The sequence below is a fragment of the Micropterus salmoides genome, unplaced genomic scaffold (genome assembly GCF_014851395.1).
Source record: "Micropterus salmoides isolate LMB-PRFRI ecotype aquatic unplaced genomic scaffold, ASM1485139v1 Ms_hic_scaffold_10, whole genome shotgun sequence".
NCBI lineage: Eukaryota > Metazoa > Chordata > Actinopteri > Centrarchiformes > Centrarchidae > Micropterus > Micropterus salmoides.
In genome coordinates this window covers 34,049,109-34,065,694 of record NW_024040041.1, presented here as the reverse complement: position 1 = coordinate 34,065,694, position 16,586 = coordinate 34,049,109, and the positions used below count along the sequence as shown (strand labels likewise).

The following is a 16,586-nucleotide window of genomic DNA, read 5'->3' as shown; positions in this document are numbered from 1 at the left end:
GATATATTGAACATTTGTTATATTGTTAGTGAGGAAAATTATATTGCGATAATTATCATTATTGTTTTATTGCTGGTGGATGCCGCGGTGGTTCTCCCTGGTCTCATACACCAAAGGCATGTCTTATCCACTGTCCCATCGCCACCTGACTTTAAACAATACACTTTAAAGTCGGTGTGGCTTTAAAGTGCCACGACCGCTTTCATTATTAAGTAATATTTATTTATCATCTAGAAATAATGGTGGATTCGATTCCCCCTGCAACATGGTTCCCTCGGTAAGACACTTAACCCCTAGTTGCTTCAGAGACGTGCAACCTCTCTGACGTACATAGCAATTGTAAATCGTTTTGGCGTCATGTCTTGTTTTGTCTGACCAGTGGTCCCAAAAACCCAAAGATGTTCTGTTATATGTCGTAGAAGGTAAAGATTTGGGAAGAGGCAGCCAGGGAATTGTTTGAGTCAGTCGTTAAGTGATGTTGTGACATCACTGGGGTCTGAATACAAATTAGAAACACCGTCAACATTGGACCTATAAATATATCTGCGTGTGTCTGTGTGTTGACTCCTCCCTGACGGTGTCTCCCTCGTCCTCAGGTGGAGCGTTCGTCCAGGAAGCGCCGCGACTCCTTCGGGATGCTGGACGGTCTGGAGGAGGACCGGAGCAGCTGCAGCACCGAGTCCAGCGGGGGGAGTGGAGCCTCCAGCCCAGAGGACAGCGAGGACGAAGAGTTAGGAGGAGGAGGAGGAGGAGGAGGAGGGGGAGGAGTGACCCAACTCACCTCCACCTCCTCCTCCTCCTCCCTGACGCTCATCAAGACTAACGGACAGGTGTACACCTACCCTGATGGCAAGGCAGGCATGGGTCAGTCACAGCCTGACGTCTCCAAACTATTAAAACCCATCAGTGAGCCTCACTGCTACACTGGGTCACGTGTTCCTACATCACCACAAACACACACACACTGTAGTTTATTCTGACCCACTAGAGCACCACATGTGGACTCATTCGCCACTGAAAGTAGTCCCCAACAAATGCACTATTATTTCCTGTTTGTTTTAATAGAAACTACAGCGAGCTGCTGTTTTTTAGGAGATAACTGAGCCTTCTGAAACATGAAACTACCGTGAAACTTAAATTACAGGGTACGCACGGGGTCCTCTAAGTATTACATTTAACATTCCAAAAATAAGGCCTTAGGCCGTAGCTGTGCTACTATGGGCAAGTGTCTGAAGTTCAAGCAGCCTTTAGATGCAAAACCAGAACAGGATGAATCACTGAAGCTAGTGGCATATTACATTACATCACCTTATCTAGCCAAGGTGTAACTAATTGTTCCAACTCATACTGCACTATTTATTTTGTATTTTTGGTTTCACATCATAAGAGTTCTTAGTGTGACAAATATTGTATTCATTTTATGTTTTCAGAGTACAAACACACCCCAAACAGTTATTGTGTATTAAATATGAATGTGAGTATTATAATAAAGTGTTTTAAATCCAATCTATTTTATTTATATAGCGCATTTAAAAAAACAAAGGTTTTATAAAGTACTGGACAAGAAATAAAACATAAAAACACATAGAACACTTAAAACAACATAAAACATGCTGGGTTAAAAGCCAGGGAATAAAAGTGAGTATTAAGACGGGATTTAAAAAATTTGACCTGCGGAGGTAACTAATTCCACTGTTTAGGGGCTGCTACTGAAAAGTCGCTCCTGGTTTTTAACCTGGTTTTTGGAGCGACCAGCTGAAGTTGATCAGTAGACTTAAGTGACCGTGAGGGGGTGTAGGCTCGTAAAGAGGTCTGAGATGTAGCGAGGTGCCAAGCCATTCTGTGATTTAAAAAACAAACAATAAGATCTTAAAATGTTTTCTAAAATGGACCGGGAGCCAGTGTAGCCAGGACGAGCGGCCGAGTTTTGTACTAACTGTAAGCGTGAGGGAGAGACTTGGTTAACGCCAATGTAAAGTGCATCACAGTAGCCTGGACGAGTGGCGATAAAAGCATGAATCACATGCTCAAAGTGCTTACGATATAAAACAGGTTTAATTTTAGACAAAAGCCTCAAGTGATAAAAACGTGATTTAACAACATTATTTATTAAATTCAGGTAACTTTGTAAATAATAATTTTCTTGGGCTTAAAATTCATACAGATTTTCATTCGGTAAATTGGAAATTCATTTTTTTTATTAATTGGTTGTCAGCAGGAAAGAGAGCACGTCATGTTTGAGTATGTTTTGATTTAAAAGTAATTGCCTTTTTAGATTTCATCCTCAGTGGTATTAAAAAGGTCTTAAAAAGTCTTAAATTTAACTTGGAGAAACCTGGGGGTGCCCTGAATTAACAGCCTGGGCTTTTATTTGCCTAAATCACTGAAATCACCTGGCCTAAATTTGGGACAGGCCTTTTATTGGTAAATATGAGTTATGCTTGGGTACTCATTGTTTCCATTAAATGAGCTGAACGATGACGTACGATGTGTAGGATGTCCATACTCACAAAAGTATAAACACATCCAAAGAAAACCAGACCAGGCCTTTAATTGAGACCTGCGTTTATTTGTTGCCACACCAGGCCAGTAAAACGGACAGGCGTCTAACAGGGACTCTGCTTTTAATTTAAGTTTTGCAATATATATCTGCAAGGTGTTTTTAAAGATTTATGTCTTTAGGAGGAACAAATGGGCTTCGTGTCAGACAGTATTACTGACTGACATGTTGCAAGCCCTACAGCTGTGGGGCTTTCAAGAACTAAAATAAGTGCAACAGTGTCTGGTTTTATTCTGTGTAATTTTGGGACGACAGCCGAGGTCCAGACAAAAAGACGAGCAGGTTTAGAAGTTCTTAGTTTTACATTTTGGGTGGAGTTGACCAATCGGAGTGAGGTCCAACTGTCTCTGAGCCAGTGGCAGCAAGAATTGATGACTCTGATCGACTAATCTGACAAAGAAAAACATTTCTACAGACTGTTCTTTAGCCTGAACATGATGCAATCTTTTCTCAGCATTTGTTAAAAATATGAAAAACACTAGAGATTTATTATTTTATTTTTTGTGACTCAGTTTCTCACTTTTTCCTCAGCGACTTGTGAGATGTGTGGGATGGTGGGTGTCCGAGATGCTTTCTACAGTAAAACCAAACGTTTCTGCAGCGTCTCGTGCTCCAGAAGTTACTCCTCCAACTCCAAGAAGGCCAGCATCCTCGCCAGACTGCAGGTACACAACACCAGACTGAAAACCGATTGTTTCACCAAATTACCTTGCTTTGTGTTATGCTCTTAACTAACTGCCCTTAGTGGGATTAATAAAGTTGATTGATTTGATTAGATGTCCTATCAGGAGTTGTTGACTGAAAAGCTCACAGTGCAACAGACTGATGCTTAGCTAAATGATATACTTCATGTTTCAGTAGATTAAATGTTAGTTGTTTCAGTGATAGTAGTAAAAAATTAATTTTGCAACCTTTTAATTCTGCATTTAAACAGAAACAAAATGGCGGGAGGAATTAGCGATAATTATATCTGAGTAAGAATGGACAACACTGTGGAGGTATCAGTGTACCAGTTCAGCAAATTGGAGGAAGTTTTGTTGGAGTAGCCAGATACAGTATTTTATTACACCCTCTCGGAAATCCCACTATGATGAAGAAACTGGAAATCTAAATGCATTAACATATTATCATGTTATTAAAGACTTAATGCCTTACAATATATGTTCCCATATCATGTGCTACTGGAGAGTAAGACCTTAGTTTTTGGCCTTCATGGATTGCTGAAAAGAGACAATTATTTTGGGAATATATTGCTGCCATAGATGGAACTTTAAATGCATGGATGGACATTACAATGGACTATTGCAAAATGGAGAAGATAACGGCAGATGTTAACCATAAATGGGAATTAATTGTGTCCCGATGGGAGAACTGGCTTAGCTGTGTGATGCCTCACAGGCCATCTTTTCTTTTTGCAAATAAAAAGTTGAACTAGCAACTCACTGGTCCGATTGGGCCAGTGGAAAAACATTAGTATTAAAAAAAACAATAAAATAAAAAAGACACTCAACATCCTGCAGTTGTTTTGCAGCTCTTGGCGCACCGTTGTCCGATCCAAAGTTGTAGTTACGTGACGAGTAGTTGTCAAAAGTTATTTCTCTAACCTCAAACAAGTGGCAACCTCTGGGTCTGAAAGTGAAACTTTCTGACTGTCTGAAAGTTAGTTTTTTTATATCCAGGATGTATTTAATAAACATAGACTTGGCAATATATATACAAGTATAAAATACTGTCATCTGCATAAAGATTGATTTTTTAAGTATGTACGGATGGAATATTGTTGTACAAATGTAAAAAAAATGTCCTAACCCGCACTGTGACCAGTCAGACCTGTTGACGAACCGTTGACGAGCAAACAAAACATCCAGTGCAGTGTTGTTTTTTGAAAGGCTAACTGGTATCTGTTTCTTAAAGGGGAAGCCTCCCACTAAGAAGGCCAAGGTTCTGCAGAAACAGCCTCTGATGAGCAAACTAGCTGCCTACGCTCAGCACCAGGCCAACCAGCAGAGTGCCGTCAGGAAGAGCGGTGAGTTTCATTTCCTGTATGCACTCTGGACAAACTACACAAGTACTGGACTTTAGTACAACAACAAGTACATCTCAGAGAGAAACACTGTATTTTTTACTGCACAACATTAATCTGACAGCTTTAGTTACTACATATTTGAAGATGTACAAAATACAGCTGAATCAATTAGTTGAACAGAAGATTGACATTTATTCATTTAGCTGACGTTTTTATCCAAAGCGACTTACAATTGCTATACATGTCAGAGGTTGCACGCCTCTGGAGCAACGAGGGGTTAAGTGTCTTGCTCAGGGACACAATGAGAATTGAACCCAGGTCTCCCACACCAAAGGCAGGCATCTTATCTATGCACCATCACCACCCCATGAAAGTAATTGGAAACTTTTCATGTAAAAACATTTCATGGTTTCATGGCTTCTCAGATGTGAGATTTTGATGCAGCAGCTCGAGCCACCGGAGACTGAAATTCAGCGTATATAAATGCTGAAATGAACTAAATGTAACAAAATTTATATCTAACATGTTTTAGAACAGCCCCAAGTTTGTAGTTTGTATGTAATTATAAGCACTTCAAGTCCAACTCCTTCATTTACTTGTTGATTTTACATCTGAAAATGTCCATTTTGGTGACGGAAACATTGTTTTAAACTTTGGCAGTTTGCTGTTTACTTTTGTACCATTTAAGGTTTTTCACTGGACTTGAACAACTTAGATTTCAATCATAGACGGTATAAAAGAAGTGGACATAGTCACCGTTTTGAAGCCTCCAGTTTGGCATTTTGGCCGTTGCCATCTTGGTTTTAGGAACCAAATGTGACCATATTTGGACAAGACGGTGGAGCTAGCTAGCTTGGTTAGCAAGGTGCATCTGTAATTCATATTAACTGTGATATTAGCTGGGATGCTAATTTTAGCTATCGACAAACGGGCTTGAAACAAAATGTACTTACTGGAAAAATGACTCCTTTTTCAGTGGCGCTGGTTAAATGTACACAGAGCAGCGAATACGTGTCGCCTCTATCCTGACTGTCAGGTTGCCATGCTAGCTACTCAATCACCTTGTAGCCCCGCCCTAAAGCCTCCCCTGCTTCCTGGTCTCTGATCCTCTAAATGGGACCATAATTTACTAAATGAGCATCATGCTGTGTTGAAGAAGACTTGAAACTAGCGACTGAGACCATAAACTCATCAGGAAAGTGTTTACTGAGGGAATAAATCAGCTGACAAGTAGAAACATTTTCTCAGAGACTTCTAAACAATCACACTTCTTTCTGCAGCCAGTGGAGTCGCCCCCTGCTGGCTGCTGGGGAGGACGCAGGTTTAAGCACTTAAGCTTCACTTTTCAGACCCGGAGATTCCCGCTTGGTTTTAACAAAAACTAGCTACAACTGCCTTAGCTTTATACACAAACGGCTAAGCTAATCGTGGGGTTTTTATGGTCATGTGTCCACTGAAGTCAGTGAGTTTCCACTGCTCATACCTTAAGGAAATTAAAAAAACAAAATTATAATAAAAGCAATAGTACAGAAGTACAGACACTAAATACCTGTCGATGAGACCAAGACGGAGAACCATCCGGTGGACGTGAGACCTGAAGGTGACGCAGCGTTTCTGTGTGATGCTGCAGTAACCGTGGAGGTGTTTGACTGGGGTCGTTACCTTGGAGACGGAGATGTGATGGGAGCGCCGGTCAGCTGTTTCAAACATGTGAGTGCATCACACACACCATCTGTCCACACCTGTTCCTACAAGCTGTTTTTTTATGTAACATTTTGTCATTTTCACAACCTTTAAATCAATTAAACTTCATCCCACACAGATCGACACGACAGCCAGCGGATACAGTTCTATCATTGCTCTTCTTTTCATTTGCATCTGCTTTTTCAGTCCCAGGATCTCGAGGGCATTTTTTGTGATTTCACGGCAGCTTTTATAAAAAACTGTAACAAAAGTTGTGATGTTCTTGGGCGTTTCTTTTGCGGTGAAATATTTGGAATAAGTGAAAACTGCAAAGATAGATGTTTTTAACTTACTGGAATTGTAGTTGAATCATTAAACAGTCCCTGCAGGACTTGGCGGGCCTGACCCTGACCCTGCATATTTAAACCAGCTCACCTTGATTCTTTGTTGCAGCTGACCGGCAGGCAGCAGCCTGTGTCTCAGCGTCTCGTCTGATGTCCTCCATGTGTTTTTGACATTCTCTCTGTATGTTTTGCAAAAGCAAAGTGTTTGTCAGTGGGCGAGAACAGTTTCCCCGCTTTGGTAAAGAAGATCTGGATCCTGGTCTTCACGGTCCTTTGCTGTTATTTTTGTAGGTAAATGTGAGACGCCGGTATCACACAAGTCTGCTGCGTCTTCTAAACAAGGAAGTGACTTTGCTGACGTAAGACAACGTTTTGTGGGAAATGGCGATGACAGGCTGAATTCGCAGAAAAGTTGTGGTGATTGGTTAAAATTGATCGAAATTGATCGAAAAAACCCCTCAATAATCGAATCTCATAATTAAAAATCGAATGTGTACCCAGCGGTCGAACATTCGAGTCCAGCCCTACTACGTTTTATTACAAAGTCCCTCACTCACCATTGTATTCTTTATGATTTGGTGGGTTGGACATCGCTGATCACCTGCAGACAACAGCACTGGAATATTTTTATGTATAAAGCGATGCTAGGTGAACGTCCAGCTTTACCTCTGTACTCTTCTCTGTCTCAGCTCCAAGTGGTTGGTTTTTAATGTACCTTGGGTTTTGACAGGACTGGAGAAAACTGCATTTTCATACTATGCACCCTGGGCATGGAATAATTTATAAAAGATGTAAAATTAGAGACGTGTATTGAGGATTGATGAATTTAAAGGCAACATAAAGAATGTGGTGAAGGAGGCATGTGGCCCGCAATTTTGTTTCAAAAGCTGTTCTTTTTGTTTATTCTGATTCTGTCTAAATGCATCTTTTAACCTCTGTCTGTCTGTGAGGTCGGTTTGTGACTCCGCGTCTGTGTTGTTTTATTGAACTTGCTTGTTTTTGTCATCTTGTCGTTGTCGAGGTCCCGATGGGGAAGTCGTGGGGCGACATCAGTGAAGGCGTCCGGGTGGAAGTCCCGAACACCGACAGCAGCCTGCCCATGAAGGTGTACTGGATCGCTGGCATCATCAAACTGGCCGGTCTGTTAGTCTTCATGGTTTCATACGTATATTATATTATATATTTCATCTATTGTAATATTTTTGACCATAAATTTCCCAAACGAGAGATCACATTACCCCCATTTTAGCCTCTGCACTTTTGCTTTAAGTTGATTTTAGATTTAATTTTGGGGTTTCACTCACTTTCAAAGCTCCAGAGTCTGACTCCAGCTCGTATTTGTGAGTTTTTGTGCTGCGGTTTTCTTTAAATGTTGACAAAAAACACATTTTAATAAACATGCAGATGTTTTTTAAGCTTTTCCGTGTCTCTCTTTAAACTCTTTTGATTAATCTTTTTCATCTTTATGGATCGGACCTCTTAAAATTGTCCCAGTCAGTTCTGTTATTTTTAAATACATGTTGTGGTTCAGTTTTTGTGTGTGTGTGTGTGTGTGTGTGTGTGTGTGTTTTTAATAAAAGTTGACTTGAGCTGATGGAGATGGATCGCTGATGATGATGATGATGTCGTCTGTGTGCAGGTTTTAAGGCCTTGCTGCGGTACGAGGGTTTCGACAGCGACTCCACCAGAGATTTCTGGTTGAACCTGTGTGTGCCGGACATCCACCCGGTCGGCTGGTGTGCTGCTGGAGGAAAACCTCTGGTCCCCCCTCAGAGTAAGTGACAGGACACATATACAGTACAGTCAACAAATACAGTCTATATATTGGAAAATTGATCCAAGGGTGGCAGGGTGGATCTAATCATGAACAATTAAAGGGATTTTTTGGTGTTTGTTAAACTAACACCATTTAAATGTGTGTGTGTGTGTGTGTGTGTGTGTGTGTGTGTGTGTGTGTGTCGCTCAGCCATCCTGCACAGGTTCACCAACTGGAAGACGTTCCTGATCAAAAGACTGACGGGATCCAAAACGTTGCCGCCGGACTTCTCCTCCAAGGTCACACATACGTTTGTACTTCTATACTAGTGAGGACCGTCCCCCTGATCCTGAACCTGATTCTTACAGTAAACCTGAAACCACGTTTGAACCACAGCCTGTGTAACAGAAGTGGACGTAGCCGCCGTGACGTTGTGGACTGCAGTTTTGAAGTCTCGAGTTGGCATTTTATCCGTCACCGTCTTGATTTTTTCCATCATCCCGTTAGCAAGGTGCATCCCTACTTCACGTTAACTGTGATATTAGCCTGGGTGCTAATTTTGGCTAACGACAAACTGGCTTAAAACAAAACGTACTTACTGGAAAAAAAGGAGCAGCTGACTCCTGATTGGTTAAATGTACACAGAGCAGCAGACACGAGTCGCCTCTATTCTGATTGACAGGTTGCCATGGTAGGGACCTGTCAATCAGCTTGTAGCCCCGTCCTAAAGCCTCTAAATGGGACCATAATTTACTAAATGAACATCACACTGTGTTGAAGAAGACTTGAAACAGAGACTTCTATACAATCACACTTCTTTCTGCAGCCAGTGGATTCGCCCCCTGCTGGCTGCTAGAGAGAACGCAGGTTCAAGGCTCTTCAGACCCGGTGGTTTCTGCTTGGTCTGAACCCTTAAACAGAAAGTGATGATCGGACAAAATGTCCTCGGTTTTTAAAAGAAATGTCTCCTCCTCAGGTCCAGGACAGCATGCAGGTTCCCTTCAAGAAGCAGATGAGGGTGGAGGTGGTGGATAAAACTCACCTGTGTCGGACTCGGGTCGCTCTGGTTGAACAGGTGGGACTCACACAGCCAGTGTTTGATGGCAAAAAGAGTTTAAATGGCTTTCTTTTGGTATTTATATGTTGTGCGTTTCAGGTGATCGGCGGCCGTCTCCGTCTGGTGTACGAGGAGTGTGAAGACGGGACGGACGACTTCTGGTGTCACATGTACAGTCCTCTGATCCACAGCATCGGCTGGTCTCGCTCCATCGGACACCGCTTCAAACGATCCGGTGGGTGAAGGTGATCTCGAACAGATCATCACGTTGCCAGATTTGAATGTTTTTCCGCCTGAGAAGATCTCACCAGACTGCATTCAGAAAACTTTGAAATAAACGTAGTTAAAAATGAATACATTTACAAAAATGTAGTCACAAATGCTTCTTTTTTTATTTGCTAAAAAAAAGGAACATTTGATTTTGTGTCAGTGCTGAAACTTTTGGCAATAGTTTAAATAATCCGTCAAAAGCTCCAGAAGCAGTTTGTGGTTCAGTATCCTGCTCAGGAATATTTGGACATGCAGACTGGAGGAGCTGGGGGTTCAACCGCCGACGTTCTGATTAGCAGGCAACCTGCTCTACCTCCTAAGCGCAGCCGACCCTGATGGTACTTTTGTGTCTCACTGATGTTGTGTGTAGAGACGCCACCAGACTGCATTCAGAAAACGTTATATTTAAACCAGCAGCGGGTTAATGAGCAGGCAGTGAACGTCAGTGTCATGTGACGATGATGCACAGACTGAAGATGAAACTGTGTGTTTCCAGATGTGTCGAAGAAGCTGGGCAGCCAGACGGACGCTCCAGGACAGCTGTTCACCAAGGTGAGAACAACAACAACAACAGCAAAAACACATCAACTGCTGTCGCTGCTGAGTCTGGAGCTCGTTTTACTTTCAGTTCACGTCTGTTTTCTTACTCTGTCGAGACACACGGCTCAAAGACTGCTTGTGACTGAAATCTGTGAAACAAAATGTCCCTCAGCTGTTTTAATAACACTATTGACAAGAACAAATTTTATTTAATGATCTCCAATTATAGCACTTAAAACATAAAAAACATTTACAACACCAGAGTTAGATTCTGTTGTTGCAGGCAAACACCAAAACACTCAGACTGTCTGTAGCCTGTTGTCACCACAGGAGGGCAGTATAACACCTGACTGTATTACCCACACACCTGTATTTTCTGGGTAGTGATGACCTTTGACCTTCTCAGTATTGCTCCCAGCGCCCCTCCTCCATCTTTGTTATTTTGGTTGATCACACCTGAGAGGAGCTGAGCTCAGTTCTGTGATGTGTACCTGTGCAGGTGAAGGAGGTGGATCAGAGCGGCTCCTGGTTTGAAGACGGGATGAAGCTGGAAGCCATCGACCCCCTGAACCTGTCCGCCATCTGCGTGGCCACGGTCAGGAAGGTGAGGAGCAGCTGCAGGGCGACAGGAACGGCCACCGGCTGCACGTTCAGTCCGTAAACCAGCTGTCGCCTCTCTTCACCAGGTGCTGGCAGACGGGTATCTGATGATCGGTATCGATGGTTCGGAGGCAGCCGACGGTTCTGACTGGTTCTGTTATCACTCCACCTCTCCCTCCATCTTCCCCGCCGGCTTCTGTGAGATCAACAACATCGAGCTGACCCCCCCCAGAGGTACAGCTGCTTCCTTACAGGCGTTCCCGTGCCAAAGCTGGTCTAAAAAGATTATCGGCTCAAATGATCCTGTAGTGTGAGGGGTTTACACACAGAATCTGGATCGTAGGCTCCTTCATTTCCAATAGCTGATAAACGTCTTGAAATCAGGGAGCCTCCGATCAGACACCAGCAGTTGCGGAGCTCCTCAACTCCGAAAATATTGAAGCACATTTTTTTTCCGCCACCACTTCTAGCAAAACTGTCAATATTCGAAATCTACACAGCTGATTTCACCTCAAAACTTTTCAGAAGTGGATTTAGTGATGAAATTACATACGAAAACTGTAAAATATAAAACTTCCTGCTGGCCTCTGTCTGGTGCAGCAATGATGATGCAGTGAATAGTGAATATTCTCTCTGACCAATCAGCAGTCTGTCGTGTTTTCACGTTACATTTTAGTTTCCCTCAGCTCGCTTGGAACCTCGACAGAGGTGATATGAAAAAAAGTACCTGGAAGCAGGAACAGGTGCAACATTTCTACAATGGAAAACCAAACAAAGTGGAGTCGAGCTGGTACTATGCAGACGAAAAGGGCCTTTAGTAAATTATGGTCCCATTTAGAGGAACATATACCAGAAAGCAGAGTATGCTTCAGGGCGGGATTATCTGCGATTGACGAGTTGTTACCATGGCGACCTGTCAATCAGGCTAGAGTGACTCGTACCCTCGGCACTGTGTAAATTTAACCAGCGCCGCGGAAAAAGCGTATTAAGAGTCGGCTGTTCACTTTCTCTGGTGAGTACATTTAGTTTTAAGCCTGTTGTTGACAAAATTATCAGCCCTGTTAAAATGACAGTTAAGACGATTACAGACGCACCTAGCTAAGCAAGCTAGCTAGCTCCACCCTCTCGTCCAAATATGGTCACATCCGGTGCCGCTGGTTGCAAAACATCAACATGGCGGCGCCTTATCGGCCGAACTCGAGGCTTCGGAAAAGTCAGTCTGCCTCCATGTTTGTTTCTGACTGAAGCACGTGTTCTCACGTTTAGTATAACCGGCGAGTGTGTGGTCCTGCGTCTGGACTGAACCGTCTGGTGTGTGCGTTCTTAAGATTTAAATATTATATATCGGTTCAATCTGTCGTTATGTCTGTGGAATCACCAGCCATAAATCATCATAACATGTACAGTACAAAAGAAAACAGTTTTCCTCCTGAATACTGCATCCAGAAGATCATCCGCTCCCAACCATGACCCTAAAGAACTTTGCCTCCAGATAAACAAGATGTAACATACGAGATATTCCCAAACCAACGAGCTCCTTTCCGTTTGTCTTTTTGTGTCTGTCAGGTTACACCAATCTTCCCTTCAGATGGTTTGAGTATCTGAAGGAGAGCACGTCTGTAGCTGCGCCTGTCAATCTCTTCAACAAGGTGAGACCAACACTGCAGCTGAAACACATTCACAAACACATCAGCAGCATCCGAGAATTATTTACTTATTTTCAGGCTGAAACGTCAAATATTTGATGGCTGTTACTTTTCCGTGTTGATCAGATAACAAACCAATCTTGTTTGATTGGATTTAGTCATTTAAAAAACCCACAACACACACAGTGAGATGTGAATTTTAACATCTTAAAAGACAACTTGTAACACACCATGAATCAATGAAATCTTTTATGCATCAAACGATTCATTGATGATGAAATAATCAGATCCACACTGAGCTGAATGTGTATGTTTTGAATTATACAGTTATTTTCTTCTTTTATATGTAACTATGCTTTTATATAGTTTTTATTTAAAATTGTCAGGGCTGGGCAATAAAACAATAACGATAATTCTCTCAATATAATTTAAACAAATGTTCAATAAATGTTTACGTTATCTGAATCATGAACAAAAAAGCGCTTATTTTTTTTAGTAAGGTATTTATTTTTGAGGAAAACTTCATTTTTCTGGTGCATAATTGTTGAAAAAAGATTTTATCATAATAGTTTTGAATGTTTTGCTTTTGTGAATTAACTTTCACTCAGGAACAAAAGTCTGCCTTGAAACCTGAAAGAAATAATGATTTGACATTTATCCTGAGAAATATCGATAGCGATTGATATGAAATAATAACAATTTTGGCCATAACTTGAGTTTGAGTTTGAATTTGAGTTAACTTGACACTGGTCTTTGAAAATAGAGTTTACACTGAATGGGGTCTAAGAAACAGAAAAAACAATTGTCAGGATTAGCTGAATATTTACAAATAAGTAAATTCCCTCAAATAAATAGTTTATTTTTATTATACACTGAACAAAATTGTAACTGCAACACTTTTGTTTTTACCCCCATTCATCATGAGCTGAACTCAAAGATCTAAGACTTTCTCTATGTACACAAAAGGCCTATTTCTCTCAAATATTGTTCATAAATCTGTCAAAATCTGTGTTAGTGAGCACTTCTCCTTTGCCGAAATAATCCATCCAGCTCACAGGTGTGGCATATCAAGATGCTGATCAGACAGCATGAGGATTGCACAGGTGTGCTTTAGCCTGGCCACAATAAAAGGCCTTAGGCTGGCCACAATAAAAGGCCACTCGAAAATGTGCAGTTCCATCACACAGCACGATGCCACAGATGTCACAAGTTTTGAGGGAGCGTGCAGTTGGCATGCTGACTGCTGGAACGTCCACCAGAGCTGTTGCCCGTGAACTGAATATTCATTTCTCTACCATAAGCCGTCTCCTGTTTCAGAGAATTTGGCAGTACATCCAACCGGCCTCCCAACCGCAGACCACGTGTAACGACACCAGTCCAGGACCTCCACATCTAGCATCTTCACCTCCAAGATGGTCTGAGACCAGCCACCCAGACAGCTGCTGCAACAATCGGTTTGCATAACCAAAGAATTTCTGCACAAACTGTCAGGAACCGTCTCAGGGAAGCTCATCTGCATGCTCGTCGTCCTCATCGGGGTCTCGACCTGAGAGGACCAACACTCCACAGGCCACAATCAACAACCTGACCAACTCTATGCAAAGGAGATGTGTTGCACTGCGTGAGGCAAATGGTGGTCACACCAGATACTGACTGGTTTCCAGACCACCCGGACCACCCCAGTACAGTGAAACTGCACATTTTGGAGTGACCTTTTATTGTGACCAGCCTAAGGCCCACCTGTTCAATACCCATGCTGTCTGATCAGCATCTTGATATGCCACACCTGTGAGGTAGATGGATTATCTCGGCAAAGGAGAAGTGCTCACTAACACAGATTTTGACAGATTTGTGAACAATATTTGAGAGAATTAGGTCTTTTGTCTTAGATCTTTGAGTTCAGCTCATGATGAATGGGGGCAAAAACAAAACTGTTGTGTTTATAATTTTGTTCAGTGTTTTCAAAATTAGTTCATTTTATTCTTCTTGAGAAAAAACAAAAGGAATTGTTTTCCTGTTTTTGAATAAACTCTGATACGTCCTCTGTCCTCCGTCAGGACGTCCCTAACCACGGTTTCCGTCCCGGTATGAAGCTTGAGGCTGTGGACCTCATGGAGCCCAGGCTGGTCTGCGTCGCCACAGTGACCCGCATCGTCCACCGGCTGCTACGGATACACTTTGATGGCTGGGAAGACGAGTATGACCAATGGGTGGACTGTGAGTCACCTGACCTGTACCCGGTGGGTTGGTGTCAGCTGACCGGGTACCAGCTGCAGCCTCCTGCCGTTAATGCAGGTGACACACACACACACACACACACACACACACACACACACACACACACACACACACACACACACACACAGCAACTGAAACTGGAGGTTAAAGACAAGACAAATATAAAATATGTAAATCACATGTTGTCCTAAACAGTCCCAGTTTCAGGTTGGGTGATTTTTAAACTTATAGACATAATAAAATGTGTGTGTTTGTGGTTCAGGTTCCAGAGAAGCTGCATCCAAACAAAGGAAGAAATCCCAGCAGTACAAGGGACAAAAGAAAAGTACGTCTCTGAAACCTCCAAACATTCAGATGTAAGACAGTAACTTTTAAATGACACCGAATATAAAATACCAGTTTGACAGTTATAATATCTGTATGTATATTTAACTGTCAGTGTACGTCAAAGAAAACCTCTTCTTGTATTGAACAATGATCATTCAGTTGATTTATGGAGCCCAGGTGAGTTGTCCTTCCTCTGTTTGTTTACAAGGTGATATGTTTCGATTCCTGATTTTAGATTTTTTAGGGCCAAAGCACGAAACGTGCGAGGTCCCTATTGAAACGTCTTTCTTTCTTTCTTTCTTTCTCCTGCAAAGTAACCCTTATTTTGGGGGCCTAAACATACTCAAAAACTCACCAAACTTTCAAACAATTTCGTATTTTATGGGTTTTGTGCATGGGTGTGATAAAATGGCTCACTAGCCCCCCCTACAGAACAGCCCCCGGACTAAGTGTAACCTACGTGTACGAAATTTCTGTGGTACTTGTATCATGTCCAGACGCACAATAAAGCCTCTTGGAGTCATAGCCTAAACCCAACAGGACGTCGGCCATTTTGGATTTAATGGTCATTTGTGGCGATTTACACACTTTGTACTTTAACGAACTCCTCATAGGGAATTAGTCCGATCGACTTCAAATTTTCGCTGTGCAGTCTAAACCCATTGATGATTAAAAGTTGTACAAATGGTTATTACCAGTTGACCAGTTTGCCCATGGCGTGCTGTCAAAAATCGATAATTCGGCATGAAAGAGGAAGTTGTTGTAACTTCAGTGTACATACTCACATCTGCACAAAACTTTACGTGCTTGACAACAGTCCCACCCCAAACACTTCTGCATGCCAATATTCAGTTATAGTCGTAGCCCCAAGTGCTATGTGTCGCCACAAAAGGGACACAGGAAGTGATGATTAATACCTTTGTTCAGCGACTGAAGCACGTGGCAAATTCACAGCCACACTGGCAGAGCTCCAGAATCTGAAACACGGCCGCCTCACAGCTTGACACGCTACACGTGTGAGGGCCCGCCCAACGCTGCTTTGCAGCTTTAATTTGTTTTTCTTTTTTAAAAAGCTCACGAGCGTATTGGCGGTTTCACTGACTTTACCTTTTTCTTCTCTCAGAGAGAAAGTTACCCCTCGCTAAGCGACCTGTCAGCCTCTCCAGCGGCGTGGTAACGGGTGTCCCCAGGAGCCTATCAGGAGACGAGAACGAGACGCCGCCAAACTACCCATCACCCCCTACTCCTGCCTCAGCAACCCAGCCCCCCTCTGCTGACCCAGACAGCAGTCCAAACACCGAGGGGGGGCCAGGTATACACACAAACACACTGTCGTAGCATTCAGCGGTGCAGGAAATACTCGGATCCTTTACTTTTAGTTGGACTAAAACCACACTGTAAACGCTTGTTGTCCAAACCTCAACGCTATCAACCAACATTACAGTTATTATAATCATTCAGATGAGAAGCAGCAAATCAGTCAGGAAATGATAAATTTTTTCTCAACTGACTAACTGTATAAACTGTTGGTAGTTGAAT

The 16,586-nt window shown here is 42.5% G+C and overlaps 1 protein-coding gene across 1 annotated transcript in view; it reads left to right on the top strand.

The window, feature by feature from the left end:
• The window catches only part of LOC119895692 (MBT domain-containing protein 1-like), a 28,922-nt gene that overhangs the window by 2,033 nt on the left and 10,303 nt on the right, over positions 1–16,586 (top strand). The window contains exons 2-17 of the mRNA XM_038708965.1: positions 597–864; positions 3,092–3,225; positions 4,475–4,586; positions 6,217–6,296; positions 7,635–7,752; positions 8,253–8,387; positions 8,580–8,668; positions 9,346–9,444; positions 9,526–9,661; positions 10,193–10,248; positions 10,736–10,840; positions 10,923–11,070; positions 12,403–12,485; positions 14,540–14,777; positions 14,983–15,045; positions 16,171–16,359. Of these exons, the coding sequence (XP_038564893.1) occupies positions 597–864; positions 3,092–3,225; positions 4,475–4,586; positions 6,217–6,296; positions 7,635–7,752; positions 8,253–8,387; positions 8,580–8,668; positions 9,346–9,444; positions 9,526–9,661; positions 10,193–10,248; positions 10,736–10,840; positions 10,923–11,070; positions 12,403–12,485; positions 14,540–14,777; positions 14,983–15,045; positions 16,171–16,359 (2,053 nt within the window). The remainder of the gene's footprint in view (positions 1–596; positions 865–3,091; positions 3,226–4,474; positions 4,587–6,216; positions 6,297–7,634; positions 7,753–8,252; positions 8,388–8,579; positions 8,669–9,345; positions 9,445–9,525; positions 9,662–10,192; positions 10,249–10,735; positions 10,841–10,922; positions 11,071–12,402; positions 12,486–14,539; positions 14,778–14,982; positions 15,046–16,170; positions 16,360–16,586) is intronic.